Source organism: Mastigoproctus giganteus, chromosome 7 (genome assembly GCF_048544385.1).
Source record: "Mastigoproctus giganteus isolate SK-2022 chromosome 7, ASM4854438v1, whole genome shotgun sequence".
In the NCBI taxonomy this organism is placed as follows: domain Eukaryota; kingdom Metazoa; phylum Arthropoda; class Arachnida; order Uropygi; family Thelyphonidae; genus Mastigoproctus; species Mastigoproctus giganteus.
This window is the reverse complement of record NC_143581.1, coordinates 171,842,075-171,862,881: the sequence shown is the minus strand read 5'-3', so window position 1 is coordinate 171,862,881 and position 20,807 is coordinate 171,842,075. Positions and strand designations below refer to the sequence as shown.

Genomic DNA, 20,807 nt, shown 5'->3' with positions numbered 1-20,807 from the left:
TTCAACATTTTGTTCTATAAACATTAAAGCAACTGAAATTTGTATGGAAAATAACAATGTAAATATCTCAAATTAATAGTATTATGTTTCTTTGAATGCATCTGAATTCAATTAGAGTAAAACTTCTATGAAACAAATTTCTGTATAAACAGTATTTATACAGAAAGTTGTTTGCTCAGGCAAAATGTTATATATTTATAATGCTATCCCAATTCTTCAAATAGAAAAGTTTCTTTACTAATAAAACTTCCATATATCAAACTCATGCACGTTCCTACCAACCCATTCAATCCTTTTACAACATGTAATGACCATTTTCTTTTAAGTCAGCTATGCCAAGATGTTGTTGTTGAAACCCAGATGTATGTACATGTAGCCCTCGATTTACGTTGGGGTTAGGTTCCTGGGGGGGGGGGGACTGGTGCAAATGGAACCCTTTATATAATCGGAAATCACAGGGTTAAGTTTTGGGCAACAAAATATTTTACCTACCACTTTGCATCGATGGTTTTATTTTATTAGCATTCTTCATAGTAGTAGTAGTAGTAATAGTCAATGGAGGCATATTCATAGCCCTACACACATTACGGCGACTTTCACCAGATTCCATCCTCCGAATATTGCACTAGGATTCGATGAACTACTTTTACTAGACATGGCGTCTCTTTATTCTGTTAAATTAAAAACTTTATAACACGATGGCAAAAACTGCACACGACTATGACTATTATTATTTAATTTATTAATAGCACAATTAATAAAAAAATGCTAGCGTAGTAAATTTCGAACATGTGTAAATAGCACAAACAACAACCAACTGAATGCTTCACCTTTACCACCTGCATCCACGAGTGGCTACTTTGGGGGTGGGGGGGAATCTTTCTCATCTCTGATACGGATGCGCTAATTGCTGATTGGGCTCAGATTGTCCTAAATCACATGAACAGTGCATGATACCATAGCACAGTATGACGCCGATAAATTTTGTCTGATGATTTTAAACTTTCAATTTATAAAAAAATTGCAAAAAAAAAAAAAAGCGAAAATAAATAAAAATGCTGTAGTGGTTAGTGATCAGCACTATTGCGAATCGGTGCAAATTGGACCGGCGCAAAACGAGGGCTACCTGTATTGCACTATTCCTTTTTTTTTTTTTAACTTAAAAAATGTAAATAAATTTTCTGATATACTGATTATGATAAACATTTTGTCATTTATTAAAGTGCTATAAACAAACTTCATTATATACATATTTTGGTTGGTGTGTGGCCAATATACAAATTAATATCTAAATGATATGTTCTTGGTTTTTTCCTAGTATGTGTATGACTGATGATAATATCACTACAAGTTAATTAAGATGATTTTATTACGAAACACACGAGACTGGTTACAGTTTAAACACAATGCATTTTATACACATAGTCTGCCAACAAGCATTTGTACTAGGAAACTTGGTAGTGATTTTCCATGACTTAACATCTTGATGGAATCACTCTCCCTGCTTGTCACTCTCTGTGCCAAGGTTTTAAGCAAAGTCTAAATGTGAAAGTAAGGAATGATGTTTCAGTGACATATGACTTCCTGTTTATATGCATTGAGCAGTTTTTGAAATCCATCTTTTTATGAGGAAGACCTGCTGCATTTGCCTAAAAAGTTCCCACAAAGCTATCTGAAACCTTGCCATGGTTTTACTTCTAATACATTGAGGCAGTTTTCCAAGCTTTCATCCTGCAGAAGCCCTCTTTGAGGTCCCACAAAGGTTCCCTTTTTCACTTTCACAGCACTGATCTTTGGAAATTTCTCACATAAGTAGTGCACTCCTCTTGAATTCATCTTACCCATCATTTTCATAAAACACTTCATCAGTATCAAGTTAAATGCAAAAAGGTGGGAAGAAAGTCTTTATTGTATCCACTAACAGAACCTACTGCACACTATCATTAGCGGCTCATAGGTGTTATTTTACTAGCTCATATATGCTACTTTTAGGCCCTCCACGCCTGATGAAATGGTCTGTGGTAGAACAGCTGGAGATATTCCATTAATGAACACTGTATTGAATTGCTTCAAGTGGTGTTGTCACATTACAGTGCGTCTCTTTTAGATGAACAGAGTGGCGATAGGGATGAATGGCTTTAAGGTCCCGTTTTACAAGAGAGCAGATGATGAAGAGGCACCATTCAGATGTAACGTTCAATGTGATAATTTCCTAAAAACTTCACTGACATCATTACAGTTGCAGAGTAGGCCATCTACTGTGAAGAATATATTTCCAAAATTTGATTTCTTTGTCAATAATGAGACACTGATGTTCGTAATCATATGTTTCTGCATTAGTCTCAAGGTGAGAATTCTCACATTATCTTTGAAGAGGGCTAGATCTCTAATGAGATCATTTAACTTAGCTCTGGCTCTGATGCCTTAATCAGGTGTGTACTTGTGATCAGAAGTTCTCAGGTCTCCACCAACTGCACCTTCATCTCGCAACATTTCATCGTTTAAAGAATATCTATGCTACGCCACCAGATTTCACATCCTCTCATCACAAGGATCGGTCTCATCATGGAATTCGGATAAACAATCTTGTGCATATTCTTCACTGAGAATCCAGTTACATTCAAATTACAAAAAATCACCATTGTGGTCTTTTAGTTTCCTCTGTATTGGCAAATAGCATCAACCGTTTCCTTTTGTTCAACAAGTCACATAATCCATTCAAACAAGTGGCACAAATAACATGTGGTACCTGTGCCCTATTCTGGCGACCTATAGGATAGACAAAGTATAACTGGTAAATTTTACAAACATCTGCCATGATTGTCTGCTGTTGTGATTTAGTTAGGAAAGAACTGCACACACACACACACACACACACACACACACACACACACACACACACACACACACACACACACACACACACACAAGAGAGTTCATTGGGGTGATTTTTACTTTTCCAAGGCATGGCAATGAATGTATTTCAGTAAATTCACCAGATCTTATCTCATACAATTTATAATCAAATAATTAAATCACAAAATAACAAGGTAATAGATATAATAAGTTACATAAATATGAATGTATATAAACATTAATAATAATAAATCATAATTATATTCATGTAGGTTGGCTGAATAGGCATGCAACTGGTATAATGTCTCATCGAGTTAGCATAATTGAACCTCATCACATAAACTAAATGTGCTAGAGGAAAACTGAAAAAAGATTTGGAATCAACACCCAAATATCTATCTAGACTGCATATTTCTTTCCAATGAAAAATAGTTGCTGACCTGTGTAATCATTAGGTTTGTATTTTAATTATTCTTGAATGTTTTTACTTTTTGTACTGTGTGCAATAAGTAGTCAGCACATAATTCATTTAATATATGTTTAAATTTTTAAATGTTAAGTTAATAAATATTAAAAGTCCTTCATTTGATTTACCATATTTTCTGAATAAGATGCATTGAACCACAAGATGTACCTATGTTTTAGGCAGCAAATTTTGGAAAAAAACATTTTATTGCATATATTTAAAACAGCGATTCACTGTGCATACTAAACAAAATGACAGTGTAAAATGCAGCTTTTACTTCACAAAAATTCATGGTCATTACTATCATTTAATAATGGTCACCACTGACTATTTCTATATTATAGTCCAAACTTTCACTTTCTTCAAAGAGTACATCTATATCATCTACAATGCCATCAAGAGCATTGCTAATTCCATATTTCTTAAAAGACTTGGCACCCTTGTGTTTTACCAATTCTACCAACTTTTTACCAATTTGCACACCAATGACTGTTGGTTGCTTCATTTATTCTGTTGGTGTCAAATTACGTTTTGGTACCTCCATCCATTTGGTCCATTCCTCGCGTACGAATGATTTGTTAATTGAGATGTCCAATGGTTGCACGCTAAACTAACTGTGCATTTAATTCTCTAACTACCACAGGTGATCTGAACTGGCCAGACACTAAGAACAACTGAATTCAGAAGGCTACCTGAACATTTTTACCACAGTTTCTCTGGCCACAGATAGAGAGAGAACCATTACTACATGCATCCGTATACCTTCAGTTCATAATATGCAGAGGAATTTTGGGGGACATTTTTCAGGAAAACAAGTACATCATATGATCTAGAAAATACAATATACAAATTACTGCATATTTTTATCAATTAAGGAAATAGGCACGTGTTTATTGAGCAGGAGAAATAGTAACAGAGTAGAGGATTACCACACTCTCACTCTGAACAAATAAAAATCATTCAGTAAGTAAAATTTCATGAAACCTCTTTATAAAGAAATTTCCTATACAGGTAGTTCCTGCTTTATGAGTTTTTTTTTTTTTTTTCCCCCCAAGTATCGAGTATCAACAAAGTTGAATATACGAACATTAATTGCAAAAAATGAATGTTAAACATTCATAAATATTGCATTTCAAACCGCATGCATGGCTATACAATACAGTGTACCCCGCTTTACGATATTAATCCATTCCAGAGACACCATCGTATCGTGAAAATATTGTAATATGAACCCAATAACACATTGTTTTTTGGTAATTCGTTCCACGACCTCGGAATTTTTGCTATATAACTCTCTAAAAGGTCGTTTTTATAGTGTAAATTGTATTAGTTACCAATTCAAATCATTAAAATGCACTATACTTTCATCATTATCATATGTTCTGTTATAAGAACCAATTTTGAACGGCTCTGTGATATTTTCTAAAGCACATTTCTGGAGGTCACAACCATAAAACAATAAAAAACAATTTGCACTTTCCGGCTTATTGGGCTTTTCTGTTAGTGCGATCAATTATAAACAGATAGTAAACTCGATGTTATTGCATTTGCAAAAATACTGATGATAGCTGGAATTGTGTGGTTTTTTACATTATGGTGAAATGTGTTTCCCCTTTACTGCAATCTTCAATCATACAAAAAACAAATAAAATTTCAGAAATCTTCTCTCCATTCCTTTTTTTTTTTTTTAAGCTTCAAAAACTTGTTACTCTGTGCAAACCATGTTAGTTGCAATTTGTGTGTTCCATTAAAAAAATGCTTATGCATGCTATTGAAATTTAAAAAGAAAAGAGAAGATTACTACTTATGCAACAAACCAACGAGTGCAAGGCCAATAATGAGTGATCAATGAGTGTGCATTTAGTCGATATGATGGTGAAAAATAAACATTCTTTAACATTTGTAAATCATAAATAATTTCTCTATTATTGTGATTCGAGTTAGCAAAAGCTTAAAATGCCGAAGTTCGTGACAAGGAATACGTACTTAGTCAAAGCTTAATAAGAAGACGGCATTCACCTCAATAATCCGTTATGGTTATACGAATTATGAAACAGTGGTGTGGGAAATCTTTGACTGAAACTAAAATCGGAAGTTAAGAATTGTGATTAAGAAAGCGTAATTTAAAAAACTTAGCCCAGAGGAGGGGGAGGTGCACCATATCATCCTCTAGTAGTTAATTACAATACTGTATAAATAAAATATCTTAAAATTAAAAAAGGAATAAGGCCAATAGTCGTGAACGGTGGACTTTCGATAGATTCATCTTCAGCTGGCGATAAAATGAAGAGCAGAAGGTTGCTGTAGGTCTTAAGTACCGGAAATGTTTTTCTGGACACGTGGTAATTTAATTCGCGTGAGATTCCAAATGGAAGACAAGGAAACCGGAAGTTTTGTGTTTAAGACTTCAAGATTGGTGTTGAGACGGTACCATTCTATTATGAGGACTTCATATAGAAGGAGGTTATAGTTTGAATTTAATTTGATAATGGTTATTGCAGCATCAACTGAGGGGTTGTGGTTATTCCTAAAGGTATTAACCCCTCAATTATTCTGCTCCAACTGTTATTCTATTTGTTGCGAGTTATTTTTCCATTATCATTGTTTTGTTTATATTTATTCTTAACCCAAATGTTACAGATTTATTTGTTATTGCAAAAAGTTGCTGTTTGAGCTAACAAGATCATCAGCAGTCTAAATCATTTAATCTGGTTGTTAGTCTTTCGTCTATCTGTATATTGGCAGAGAAGTGAACGATTCAACAGGGTCTAGATTATTGACATGTCCGGAAATTCATGTGTCCTAGATATCTGAGGAATCTGCTGTCCTAAGGGAACCAGGGCAAAAACCGTGAAATATTACTGTATCTACTAAAACAAAATGTGAAAATCGTAAATTTCTTACGGTGAACACAAGTGCTGAGACAATTCAGTATTGATGGAAACTATTGACGTGGTAGTAGGCACGTGTGTTTGCGATGGTGGATGATCCAAATTCATTAGTAGTGCTCCCAATGTAACATGCATTACAATTGGGTTGACATTTGATTAAATAAACTGTTATTGATGTCCATATTGTCATATATGTGGGTTTCTTTATATTTGTTAAAAGGGGTTCATTATAAGTAGAAAAAATTATAGAGACATCAGTGTTAGAAAAGATTTGACGCAATCGTCTAGCGATTTGGCAATGGAAAAGAAGGACAACATGAATGTTGGACGAATTGGATTTTTTTTATAACTGGGTTATTAGAAACATTTAAATTACTAATCTCACCTTTAACGGTTGAAATAATTTGTTGAATTAGTTTGATGGGATATTTTCTAGCTGTGAATTTTTCAGTAAGATATTTTAGCTCAAAAACTAAATTATCCTGTGATTGGCAGTATTTAAAAGCATTAAAAACTTGGTTGTAGAGAACTGATTTTTTTACACTAAGAGGATGGTGTGAAAGAAAATGTAGATAGTGTATTTGAGTTTTTCCTATAGATTTTTGTCTTTAGCCTGTTATTTTGTTTATATATGGTTAAGTTAAGAAAATTAACTGCGTTATTGGTCTCTAGTTCTAAGGTGTATTTTAATCTAGGGTGTACTGAATTAAATCTGGTAAAAAGATTGTTGATGGTGTTTTGGTCCCCGATTATTAGAATATCGTCTGCATAATGGATGTAAAGTTTAATATTTGCTGGAAAAGGTTGAAGAGTTTGATGTTCGACCATGGCAAGGTACATTTCAGATAAGGGGGCTGAGATTCCTAGACCCATAGGGAGTCCAAAAATCTGTTCATACACTTGGTCCTGAAAATAGAAGTGTCTAGCTTTAATTAGTGCGGTAACGATCTCCAGAATGCTGTCAATGTTAAGAGAAGTCCGATTTTCTAAGATATTGTCCAAGGTTACGTAGGGCATGTAAAGCGTAATCTAGGTCTACGTTAGTGTATAGGGACACTACATTAAAGGAAGCCAATAAATCGTTCCAGGATAACGTGATAGGGCTTATGTGTCCAAATGCCTGACATGTGTTGTAGATTCAGAATTTAGAAAATTTCATGAGGGGAGGAATGATCTTGACCAGGAAGGAAGATAAATTTGCAAAGGTGGATTTACTATAGAATAGAAAACAATTGGGCATAAAGGGTGGTCAGGTTTATAATTCTCTGTTATTATAATTTGCTTGATTTTACAGGCTACGTTTTCATTTCTTTGGATAAATCAATTATTGTTTAAACATAAACTAATTAGCTAATTTCATTGTTGATAGCGTAACCCCTATTTTTAACATTATGTCTATGGGAAATAAATTTCTGCTTTACGAGTTTTAGCTTTACGAGTGTGCGCTAGGAACAAATTAACTCGTAAAATTGGGAACTACCTGTGTTTGTATTTTTATAAATTCTTTTGTTTAGTGTATAACAGCATAAATTTATGACCAAATATAAAATTTTCAAAAATGTAAAACAATATCAATTATATACCTCAGTTAAACTAAAAACAGGTGATATTCCTTGTATGGAAGTAATTGGCAGTGAAACACCATCTAGTTTTCTAAGATCTTTACAAAGTGAAGTAAAGGTATTAAGAACTTCTTGCTGGACTTCATCTCCTGACCCATATGGCGGCCATTCTGCTGGTAGCTTGAGGTTAGGAATATGTAACAGAGATTCAAGTTCACACCCAATATACTGCACAGTAGCATCGTTAATATGAAAATGCCTAAGGGTGACAGTTAAGAATAAATAAAAAATTTATTATCCAGGCACACAGGACACATTTTTTATTATTATATAGTTACCATGGAATTTTCATCACTAGTGCAATAGAATAAAACAAATGTTTGTTTTATGACAAAGCAACAGAGCTAGAAACTAGAATGTTATTTTTCAGCATTACATTTATTTAGCACTTTTCTGCAATGGAGAAACACTAAAAAAATATATAAAATAAAAGTTAAATACTTTCTTAAAATAACAGAAATCAACAATGTCATATATATATATAGTGACGAGGTGACTACCTTGAATTCTGAAGGCAAACTTGCAAAGGAGATAAGATGAACAGGAATATGGAGAAATCTTGGTTTAGAAAAAGCAGTGGCAAAAGTGATTTGCCCTGTGATTTGTGAGAAAGACTTTGGGATGAAGGATGGTAAAAAAAACTAGGATTGTTGCTTGTAAGGGAAGGGGTGGATAAGTTGAAGCAAGCTGGAAAATTTTCAGTGAAAGTAGCCACTGTGATGACCATTTATAAGCTGTATGGGAATGAAGTGCCTTACTACCAAATGGGTTAGGGCACCTCAACCATATCATTGTGATATTAGGGCATACCCTGATAATTATTTTAAAAGTGGATAAGCTGGCAATGCAGTAGTGAATATATCCCATATTCACCTGATTTAACTCAGGACTTCTATTTGTGTGACTACTTGATGGAGATGGTATATGGTAGAAAAACTAGCCACACTTCAGCAATTAAAGAAAGGGTGAACTTAAACAAGTGTGTTAAACTATGCCTAGCAGTTACATTGTGGAATATTTGTCATTCAGCTCTTTGTCACTGTGAATAGTGCCTAGAAGCAAATGGTGGACAATTTGATTATCTGTGCTAATTCATCATGTGCCAAAAACTAATGCTTCTGTACACATCTAATCCAATAATAATTTCTGAGTTTTGTAACTAATATTGTTTATTTTCTAAAATGTTTTTAAAAGGTAGCTGATGCAAAGATCAAATGGAAATGTCATGGTGCTACTAAAGCTGTGAAATGTTCGGTTACAGTGCTCAGAAAAGTGTTGCGTAGATCCCATCAGACCTCATTGAATACTGTCTGATCAGAAGTTCTGGGCGGTAATAGGAACTGATATTAGTATAAGGATGATGTGTGGGGAACTGCATGGTATCAAAATTTATAGAAGTGCTGTAGCAAACAACCCAACTGTACACAATGGACAGAATTGATTTTGTTTTCACAAAACAGTATTGTTACAGTGAATTTCTTCAATGTGTATTTACCTTGACAAAAAAAATTTTCAAGTATCTATTGGTTGCCACACTATAAACATCGAAATTTGGTTTGCAAAAACTGAAAATATTTTCAAAACATGTTATCAAATTTTTAATAAAAAATAATCATTATCATTATCCAAGTGCAAACTACTCTGGTTAAAAAGGACATTGTTTTATTAGGAGACTCCATTGTCAGGGAAACGGGGAATATTTTTTGTAATAAGGATAGGTGGAGCAGAACCAGGGTATGTCTGCCGGGAGCAACTATTGATGATGTCACCAACAGATTGTCAGATTTTAAAGGGGGTAAAGAAAATATTATTATTCATGTGGGGACAAATGATATTAAACGTACACGATCTGACGATTTGTTGGAAAAATACAGGACCATGCTGAGGAAATGTCGCGAGCTAGGCCATAATGTCTATGTGTCTGCAATTCTGCCCCCAGACACGATAGGAGGGATTATATGTTAAGAGCCTTGTGGATTAACTCAAGACTTGAAGGAATCTGCAAGGCTTTAGGGGGTAAATTTCTATCAGCATGGCCCACACTTGTAGGTAGAAGGAATTTGTTTTGTAGAGACGGGATACACTTAAACAAAGGTGGTGCAAAAGTTTTTGCCAGTATTATTGAGGATGCCTTAAAGGTTCAGGGAAACTGCTAGTTAGGGGGGATGTGGGTAATACTGACACGCGTTTATCTGATAATATTGGTCAATGTAACTCTTGCACATACCTTAAGAGTTCTTATCTGTTACCCCAACTGGACGTATTATCTAGATGTTCTGGGGGCAAAGACGTTTCACGTGAGTGGGTAGCTAATATCAGGGAAGAGAGCCTAAAGTGGGTGGGGAGGTACTGTGTTGTTTGTTTGTTTGGTTTTTAGAAGCATTAGCAACTAAGGCCATATTGCTCCGTGGATATGCAGTGGTCATTCCCTGACCTTTCCGCATCCTCCGTATTTGGTTGTCACAAGCTCGAACCCCGGTCTAATCAAGAGGTGTGTGCTACGCACTGCTGCTCCTGCCCACCTGGCTACGGAGGCGCCCCTACCGTGTTGTTGCAACAGTGACAACCCAGTTGTGAAGTATAACTCCACAATATGAGAGATGCTTGATGGAGTGCATGGTTTAATCTAAAACTATTTAGACAAAGCAACAAGCTTTTATTGTTAATTATTGTTTATTAATTGTGAGAGATGTGGTTTCTTTCTTTGTCAATTCTTTACTTTTTATTTAATTTTATTTTACTTTATTTTTTATTATTAGTTATATTTTGTAGTTTACAATAATGTACCTATGTAAATCTAAGCAGACACAATTACAGAATTTTTAGTGTAAACCCCCCACAGGTTCGCAAACCATTGGTTGGGAACCGCTGGCGTAAGGTATAACGTAAAACTAGATAGTGTAATACATAGCACTGTATTAGTAATCTGTTAGCTTAGTATAATATTGAAAATTAATCAATTAAATTTATAAATCTTATTAATTTTTATTGTTAATTAAATTGTATTTAAACGGAAATCATGGCCCAGACAAAGCAACAAGCAGCAAAGCAACAACCACAAAGTAGCAGAAATGTTGTGGTTCTGGGAAGAACCGAAGGGGGCGATTCTCCAACACACAAAAACAGTCTAAAAAAAGGTGCAAAGTGTGAAATGTTTGCAGACCTTTCTGGAAAACAGGACATGATCTAGCCATGGAAGATGTCTTTGTGTGTACTAGGTGCAGAGAGTGTGAAGAAATTAGGCACCAACTCAGCATTCTGATGGACGTCTATGAGAGTTTGAAGAGTTTAGATGCCCTCGAAGGAATTAAAATGGAGGCCCATCAAGCTCTCAGCTGCCGAACTCAATGCCTGAGCTCACACTTGTGCACTAGGCAACACAGCGGCAATCTTCAGGGCAGAATGCACTGGTCTCACAGGGGCTAGTTATTGTCAGTGACAGGCAGAATATATTGTGGAAAAAGAATAGGTTGAATAGGACCGGGGTACGTCTGCAGGGGCAAAAGTTGATGATGTTGTAGAGCAGATATCATCCTTTAAGGGCACAAGAGATGATATCATTGTACAAGTTGGCACTAATGGCATCAAGTGTAGGAGATCTGCAGATTTACTAAGCAAGTACAGGTCAATGCTGGAAAAAAAGTTGCGAGTTAGGGTTAAATTTGAAAGTGTGCAATTCTGCCCAGTCACTATAGGAGAAAGTATATGATGAGAACCTTGTTAATCAATTCGGCCCTATAGAGATTGTGCAAGGCTCAACAGGGTAGAATTTTTCTCAATGTGGTCTGTGCTTGTTAACAGGAGAGATTGCTTCTACACGGATGAGATACACTTAAGTAGAAAGGGTGCAAGAAAATTTGCTGATGCTATCAAGGCAATGTTAGGTAGGTCGGAAAACTGCTAGCTTGGGGGGGGGATTCACAGACTAGTAGACTGACAGTAGCCACAGACAGGTGGAAGTGATTCTTACACTGCTATTGGAATGAGCTGTGGCCTGGAAAGCAAGTTGCTGGGGATTTCAGGAACTGCTGTAAGTCATGAAACAAGTAAATACATGGGCTGTGCTAGAGTAACTAAGAGTAAGAACAGGTGCATGTATACTTGTATGTACACCAATGCTAGGAGTATAGTAAATAAATTTGATGAATTTCAAGTACTGGTCAAGACATCAAAGGCAGATATTGTTGGGATAATGGAGTCACTGGTTAAATAACCATTAGAAAATCATCTAGACAAGACTGAAGTAAAAATTCAGACATAGCATGGATTTGTTAGGGAGAAGTCTTGTCTGACCAATTTCATTGGATACTATGACGTGGTCACAAAGGAACTGAACGCAAAAAAATAATTCCGATATGATATACTTGGATTTCCGGAAAGTTTTCGATACTGTTGCACATGGAAGACAAATTGTACAAATTGGAGTAGTATGGAATTAAGGGCATATTGCTACAATGGATAAAAGGATGGTTGAGTGGGAGAAGACAGAGATTGGTAATCAATTGGCACTGCTCTATGTGACTAGTGATGTACCCAGTGTTCGATATTGGGCACGTTGTTGTTTTGTATATTTCATCAATGACACTGATGAAGATATATATCAAGCTTAATGTCAAAGTTTGCAGATGATACAAAGGTAGGCCCTTTTGTTAATGACAGTATGCTACTGCAACAGGATCTCAAAAATTAGGACACATGGGCTGAGAAGTGGCAACTGAAGTTTAACATTAAAAAATGCAAAGTGCTGTATATAGCTAGCAGTAACCCGAGAGAAATGTACCAACTGTGTGGTGTTACACTCAGGGTAATGGAGAAAGAAAGAGACCTGGGGATAACTGTTCAGTCAGATATGAAGTTTTCTGAGCAGTGCAGCCTGTCTGCACTGCTCGGAAAACTGTCATGGGGTCTTGTCAATGATATACAGGAATTTTGTAAGCAGGGATGAGTAGATGATTATCCCCTTCTATAAGACAATGGTCAGGCCATATACCTTGAGTGCTGCATACAGGTCTGGAAGCCTCATTTTAGGAAGGATGTAGAGTTGCTAGAATGAGTAGTCTGTCCTTGTATAGCACGATAGTTGTGTTCCTAGAAACCCTCGTGCAATGCAAAATCGTGCAATATAAACAACAGGCCCTATGGGAAAAGTGGGGTTAGGTGCCGACCACCCAAGATTGAACACACATTTGGAACCAAAACATTACCAAACACAATAAATAATCGGGTAATTTTAATCGTAATAAAAAATAATATAATATTTTTTTATTTTTATTATAATATAATAAATAATAAAAAATATTTATTTTTTTATTGTTTATTATAAAGTATTTTTAGTATTTTTTAATACTAAAAAGTATTTTTTACGAATAAAATACGTATTTTATTTGTAAAAAATTTATTATATTAAATAAAATAGTCGTAATAAAATATTGCTAATGCTTTTGCTTCTATCGTAAGCAAACTTGTTTTTTGTTTGATTAGAAAAGACAGCCGTTCCATCTCTTCCAATTCTTGTGTCTTAATCTAATGGATTTTAATTACACTTGGAGTTGTTCCCGCTATGAAAGTTGTTTTTATTTTCTCTGCATTCTTTGTAATTCTCGGCGTTGCATCATTTAGGTCTGTAGCATGTGCAATATCACATGGTCTTTCATTTCGCTCAAAGCGTTTCACAATTTCATATTTTTTCTCTATCGACAGAAGCGGACTGGCCATAAGCCTTATCCGGGAAATCCCGGTGGGCCGAAGGCCGGTGTGATTTTGGCCATAAACCGTAGTATAAATTTTCTATAAATTTTCCCGGGTAAGAATTTTTGACCCAGTCCGCCTCTGTTTATCGATATTGCTATTTTTTTTTCTCTCTGAATCTGCTGTGTCTTCGCCAGGACGTTTCCTTTTCACACCTTTTAAATATTTTACTCATTTTTAAAGCACAATTACAAAACGAGGAGGCACGCTTAATACACATAAACAAAGCTGCGCACGTGTAGCAACTGAATAAACAACACCGTAAAGGCCGAGATACATATTAACACCTCACATTTTACTAAAGCACATTTCTGGGGGTTACTACGATAAAACAATTTCCAGTTGCGTTTCTGCTAGTGGAATCTGTTATAAACTGGTCGTAAACTCGATCTAATTGCAATTGCAAATTATCGATAGCTGGAATTGTGTGGGTTTTTACGTTATTATGGTGAAATGTGTTTCCCCTTCACTGATATAAAACACATAAATACATTTTCAGAATCTTCTTCATTCCTATCGTGTTGTGTTCAGTTGGGGTGATTCCGTGTTCGACTGCCATTTCTTGTAAACACAAAGGCGAATTGTGCATAAGCGAATTCGGTTCGTGTTATATAAGATAACGTTCCCCTATTTATAAATCATGTATGATCGAATTCGTGTAATGTAAACACGTGTTATACGAGGACCGACTGTACAAAGAAGGGCAACAAGATTGCTGAGGGGAACAAAGGGGTTCTCTTACCAAGAAAGGCTTAAGTTCTGCAAATTGCAGTGCCTGGAGACTAAGCACCTGTGAAGTGATCTGATTGAGATGTATAAAGCCTTGAACAGGTTGGGCAAGCTCAATTGTTGTTGTTTTTTGGTGTAATGGCTACTTAGGCCGTATTGCACCTATCAACGTTATGAATGTTACATTACATGCATGGAGACTGTCTTGGCATTACTCAAAACGATCATATATAATTTGATCTGTTTCGTAAAGTGAAAGAACTCCAGCAGATTAGTGTTGTTACCTATGATGTGGCAGAGTGTCAAGGGTTCTTTAAGATTTGACAGAAAGCTAAAAGAATCTTGGAGGCAGTGGTGTATAAAGTACACCCAACAAGAATATGCTTCATTTTAAGTAGAGAGTTGCACTGTGGAGGATCATTACCTGCGAGGAGATAACGGTGGGTAAGATGACTGTGGCCAATTCGTGCTCTGGTTAAGATAACTCCTTCCCTTCTGTTTATACGGAAACTGGAGGTCCATAATTGTGGTTCAGGTTTTATTTGGCGGAGTTTATTATGTGTTTGGGCGTGCCATTGAATTCTCCATTTTTCTCTACATATTCTTCGTATATTTCTTTTGTAGTCAAGATATGGAACATAATACTGTGATAATTCTCTGTTGGATGGATGCTTACCGGCATAGTCCGCACAAGCAAGCTCAATGCTGATGGGATTCTTCCTCTTGCTCAGATTACAAACGTGAGGGGGCAAAGATTCAAACTGAGGAAAGACAGTTGCAGAATAGATGTGCGGAAGTTTGCCTTTAGCAAGTAGTTGATTGCTGGAACAAATTTCCATTTGTTGTTGTGGAATTTGATAGTTTAATTAAATTTAAGGCAGAACTAGACAAACATTTGGAATGAATGGATCAGTGAAATGGTTTTTTTTTTTTTTGGCTGATGCTGTATAAGCTTGCTTTCTTGCATCATTAGCCTACTAATGCTAACTCATTGTAAAGCCATTCACAATATGATATATAATCAAATGATGTATGCATACTACCTTGGTAGTGGAAATAATGGAAGTGCATTACCCATGCAAAAACAACCTTTTTTAAATGTTTTCCATACTAAATTTTTTTTCCTTCTCAAGGATCATTGTTATGTTTAGGTACTTTTTTTTTTTTAAACCTATAGTACTTAGTAACGTGCATGGGTTGAAGTTTGAAAAGATGAAAGAAGATACTTGTTGACATTAGACCTGAAGTTCTGTAGATTTTAATTTTCAGGAAATATGTATGAAGGAAGGTTGTTCCAGAAAACAGAAGTTGAATGAATAAACAAGGAAAAAGAAAATTTGGTTCTGTGGGATTGAACTTAGACAATAAAAGGATGTTGACTGGTTGCAGCATGTGTTCAGACTGCTTTGAAAGAGAGAGCGGGAATTATAGAAGCCACTATAGAAGAACAATGCCAATGCAGATATCTATAAAAAATGCATGCAGCAAAAACAGAATGTCTATGAGACAGAGACTCTGTTACAGATGAGACATTAATTAGCCTAACCGCCCTCTTTTCAATGGAATCTAGAAGCCTGAGAGATATTTTGGCAGCACTGCCCCAGATGTGGGAACAATATTCCATGGTAGGGGAAATTTGCGATTTGTACAGAGTCAACAACTGTTTAGAAGAAAAGTAATGCTGAGAGCGAAAGAGAAAACCCAGTTTTTTAGATGCAGAGGAAGCAATATTTGTAATGTGCTTTATGCCAAGAGTTCTTGCCTAGAAATCAAAGCGTCATCAAAGATAAGCATAGAAGCAGAAGAATCCTTTTTGCAAGATATAAAACAGGACTGAGTTTAAAAGGATTGAAATTAAGTTTTCTTTGCTCAATGGAGAATTACATGGAGATCAGCATTTAAGGATTTGGCAGTGGATACTCGAGAAGTTGAATCTGTTTGAGCAGGGTAAGGTTTCTCAAACTGGAATGTGGAATACAATGTGATATCATCAGCAAAACTATGGATAGGATTTCCGGTCAATGGAATAAAGTCATTAATATACAAGAGAAAACGAGTGGGAGAAAGAACTGAACCTTGGGGAACACCAACATTAGTGGAGAAGTTAGAAGACAGAGAGCCATCTACCATCGCCTGCAGTGAATGGTCAGTGAGAAAACTGGATACCCAATTACAAAGAACAGCTGGCAAACCATAGGAAGGAAACTTATTTAGAAGACCTTTATGTTAAACACAATCAAAAGCCTTTGAAATATCAAGAGCAATGGCTTTAGTTTCACCAAACTTTTCCATTGAATTTGTCCACAGATGGGTAACATAAGCCAGTGGATCGACACTGACAGAATCCATACTGGCGATTGTTAATCAGATGGAAGGTTTCTAGATAGTTGGAGGTTAATTGATTTCTCCATTACTTATGAAGAGTAGAAGTAATTGTAATGGGATGATAACTGGATGGAAGGGATTTGTCACCATCCAATGAAACCTTTGTATTATAATTTTTTTTTTTTTTTTGTAGTTGTTACCGCATCGGCTTCTGTGGCCATAATGCACCTCCCAAGGTTTTTGCAGTACTTTGATCCAAACCCGAGGCGGGATTCGAACCTGCGACCTTTAGGTTGCCAGGCAGGCACTTTACCCACCTGGCTAGCCCGGTCGGCTTGTATCATCTGTTGCAGATGATACAAAGGTTGGCAGGTTTGTTAATGACAGTAATGGCAGTGTGCTACTGCAACAGGATCTAGATAATTTGGGCAGATGGGCTAAGAAGTGGCAACTGAAGTTTACATGGCAAGTTTACCTTGACAAATGCATATGGGTAGAAGTAACCCCAGAGAAACGTACCAACTGTGTGGTACTACACTTAAGGTGGTAGAAAATGAAAAAGACCTGGGAGTAATTGTGCAGTCAGATATGAAGTTTTCTGAGCAATGCAGACAGGCTGCCAGGGCAGGTCATGGAGTTTTGTCAATGATATATAGGAATTTTGCTAGCAGGGAAAAGGAGGTGATTATCCCTCTGTATAAGGCAATGGTCAGGCCACGCCTTGAGTACTGCGTACAGGTCTGGAGGCGTCATTTTAGGAAGGATGTAGATTTACTTGAGCGTGTACAGAGAAGGGCAACAAGATTGGTGAGGGGAATGAAGGGATCCTCTTACCAAGAGAGGCTTAAGTTCTGCAAATTGCACTGGCTGGAGACTAGGCACCTGCGCAGTGATCTGATTGAGGTATATAAGGCCTTGAATGGGTTGAGCATGCTGAATTCTTATGGGATCCTTCCACTTGTTCAGATTACGAACCTAAGGGGGCATAAATTCAAATTAAGAAAAGACAGATGTAGATTAGATGTGCGGAAATTTGCCTTTAGCCAGCGGGTGGTTAATTGCTGGAACAAACTTCCATCTGTCGCTGTGGAAGTTGATAGGTTGAATAAATTTAAGGAGGAACTGGACAGACATTTGGAGGGAATGGTGTGATTTTTTTTTTTTTTTTTTTTTGCCTGATGCTGCATAAGCTCATACACTTGCTTTCTTGCATCAAATGCCACTGCTGCTACTACTACTACTACTACTACCTCTTTTAGGAACTGGCTGGATATCAGCCAGAAGGAAAAACACCTTTGGAATAAGAAGGCGAAAAAAGGCAGCAAAGAACGGGAGTAAATTCAGGAGCACAGTTTTCAAGGACAAGTGGAGAAATACCATCAGGACATGGAGCTTTTTCAGCATCAAGATTCGTCAAAATCCTTTGGATATCCTTTTGATGGAAGACCATAGGAGGCATTGAATGGAGTGTACTGGGAATAGTTTGAGGTGATTTATCAAGATCATCAATATGTGAGTTGGAAGAAAAATAGGATGCTAGCAGGTCAGCTTCATCCTTGGCAACAGCTTTATCTTTGGTTTTGACAGAGGTGGGCAAAAATTCGGCAAATAGCTTTGGCAAGAGACCAGAATGCTTAGCTACCATTTGGACACGAAGCAAGTTTTCTACTCAGCCTGTTCAAAATCTAGTTTGGACTGATTAATAACTGCTTTACAAAGTATAAATAATACTTAATAATAATATTTATTATTACGTAATCTCGCTTATAGAAACGTAGTACTGGAAATATTTTATAACAGAAATTCAGAAATATTCTACTATTTCAAAGAATATAGGCTTAGTGGTTCGCATTAAAAACATTGCTTTGAAAGGGGTTCGTGATAAAAAATATTATCGTTGGAAGGGATTCGGGAATCAAAAAAGGTTGTGAAGCACTGCCTTATGCTATGAAGTTTGGGATATACGTTACGCTATTCCATATCAATCTAATCTACTTCAATGGCTGCATGTTTCGATTGGTACATGTTTCTACGGATACTAAGTAATAACCTACAAAATCTCTTATCTAAATTCAAAATAAACTAAGTAGCATAACTAGGAACATAAAGCTACTTCTTGAAAATAAATTAATATGCCAGTTGTCAATAAAACGGCAAAAAATTAAGAAAAACTTCTGTTAGCTGGAGCCATAAAATCTTCACTCGCATGGAGATACTCTCGTTCCCCTATGCCTGTACAAGTGCAAGAGCATCTATCCATCATGCTGGCAGACCAGTGTGAGAAAATAATAAAAAATAAATAAATAAAAATCATAATAATAATAATGAGAGGAAAAAATGATATATGTCGCTTCACTGATCCTACCTCCTCCAAGGTTGAAGTGACAGTTGAGGCAGATAGTGTACTAGCTGGTGGTGCTCCCAAGAACTAACAACCATCACTGAATGCAGGCCGAAACTGAGAAGGTCCATCTCAACTGACTGATGAAGATGTCAAAGAGAGGTAATGAACATACTGCATTGAGTGCAGTGCAGGATGAAGTCACTTGTGTTCAGGCCTTAGGTAGAGGGGTGAGTTTGAAAAGCCTCCTAGGAAAAACAGTGGAGCAAGTGGTGCTGTTCTCTGTATGGCTATCACAAGGAAAGGGCAAAACTATCTAGCTCAACCAACCAGAAGTGCTGCACTAGCAACCATACAGGATGGGAAGAAATGCCATCGCATGAAATGGAGCATCGAAATGAATATGTTCATCATGCGAACATAATATGAAGTAATCAAGCTAGAGATTGATATGACAATGTACAGGACGAGACTACATACCAAGTGGTTGGAACAATTCCCACTTGTTCAGGTCACAGAACAGTAAATAGCAGACCAGAGAAGGAACATCAAGAAGAACCTGATAGCTCATGCAATCTTGGAAAAAATCAAGCAGGATGCGAGTGACCAACTACAACCCCCAGAGAAGCTGAAGTGGAAACAAAGAAGGTCAAGATATCCAAAATAGAAGACAAGTGAAAGAAGGCCCTAACAGAATTCAAAGGAATGGACCCCACAAAGATTCATACCATACCAATGCAGAGATCGAATAGAATCCTGTGGAAAGTCACAGACCACCTCAATTGGCAAATAATACTAAAATACCCGAACAACAATGAAGTGACACTGGAGCCCATTTACTGTACTGCCGTAGCAGCCACCATGATCAGCGGAAGAGAAACAAGAGGTCAGCAGCAGAAAAAAAAAGAAAAGAACCACTAGCTTAGGAAAGAAGGATTCAGCAGAGGATAGAAGAATTAAGAGTCAAGATAGGCCAACTGACCCAATGCCAACTGTGTAATAGGAGTAAGAAGCGGAATTGAAAAGTGAAGAGTGTCCTCAAGGAAGACAAAATCCACAGAAAGCATGATGTTGTTGTTGTTGTTGTTGTTGTTGTGGGAGTTTCCAGTGCAATGGCTACTTAGGCCATATTGCATCTAACAATGTGGTTCGTCCTACCTGTATCGGCTGCTGTGGATGCAGTCAGAAGTGGTCGTATAATCCTATTTGTTTCAGGAAAAAGAAAAATTTCGGGAGTTTGAGTTTTCACCAATGATAAAGCCAAGCAGTAAACATTTCTGTAAATTTTAGAGAGCCAAACGACAATAGTCAGGCATTATTGTACAAGGTACATTCCAAAAGTAAATGTTTTACTGTGTAGCAGTACGTATACTGTGGAGGATCATTTCCTGACAAAAGAAGTAGGTGGGTTCGATGAATATGGCCTAGACTGTAAGGCCATAATTGTGGTGCAGATTTAGCTTTAAGGAGTTTATTATGTATTTGCATTTGCCATTGAAGTGTTAATTGTGTTTTATATATTCTTTGCATATTTATTTTGTAATCAGTATACTAGAAAATTCATGGGGGCTGTGCTGGATATGGATGTTTGGCAGCATGATCTGCAATTTCATTGGATTCTAAGCCATACTGCAATTCCTTGGTATTACAGTATGGCTTAGAATCCAACAGAAGGTAACCATTTTCCGACACTTTTTGCGAAGAATCAGCTCTGATCTGATGAACTTTAATAAGGGATGATTAGGTGGGGAGATGTTTTGCATGGCTAATAGGGAACTTTGCAAGTCTGTGTATATTATGTTCTTTTGGATTGAGAAGCAGAAAACATT

At 36.6% G+C, this 20,807-nt stretch overlaps 1 protein-coding gene across 1 annotated transcript in view; it reads right to left on the bottom strand.

Annotated features, from left to right (window-relative positions):
* LOC150083336 (nucleolar protein 6-like) overlaps positions 1 to 20,807 on the bottom strand; it is a 485,807-nt gene that overhangs the window by 241,060 nt on the left and 223,940 nt on the right. Inside the window, exon 14 of the mRNA XM_090377194.1 lies at positions 7,797 to 8,034. Within this exon, the coding sequence (XP_090233320.1) occupies positions 7,797 to 8,034 (238 nt within the window). The remainder of the gene's footprint in view (positions 1 to 7,796; positions 8,035 to 20,807) is intronic.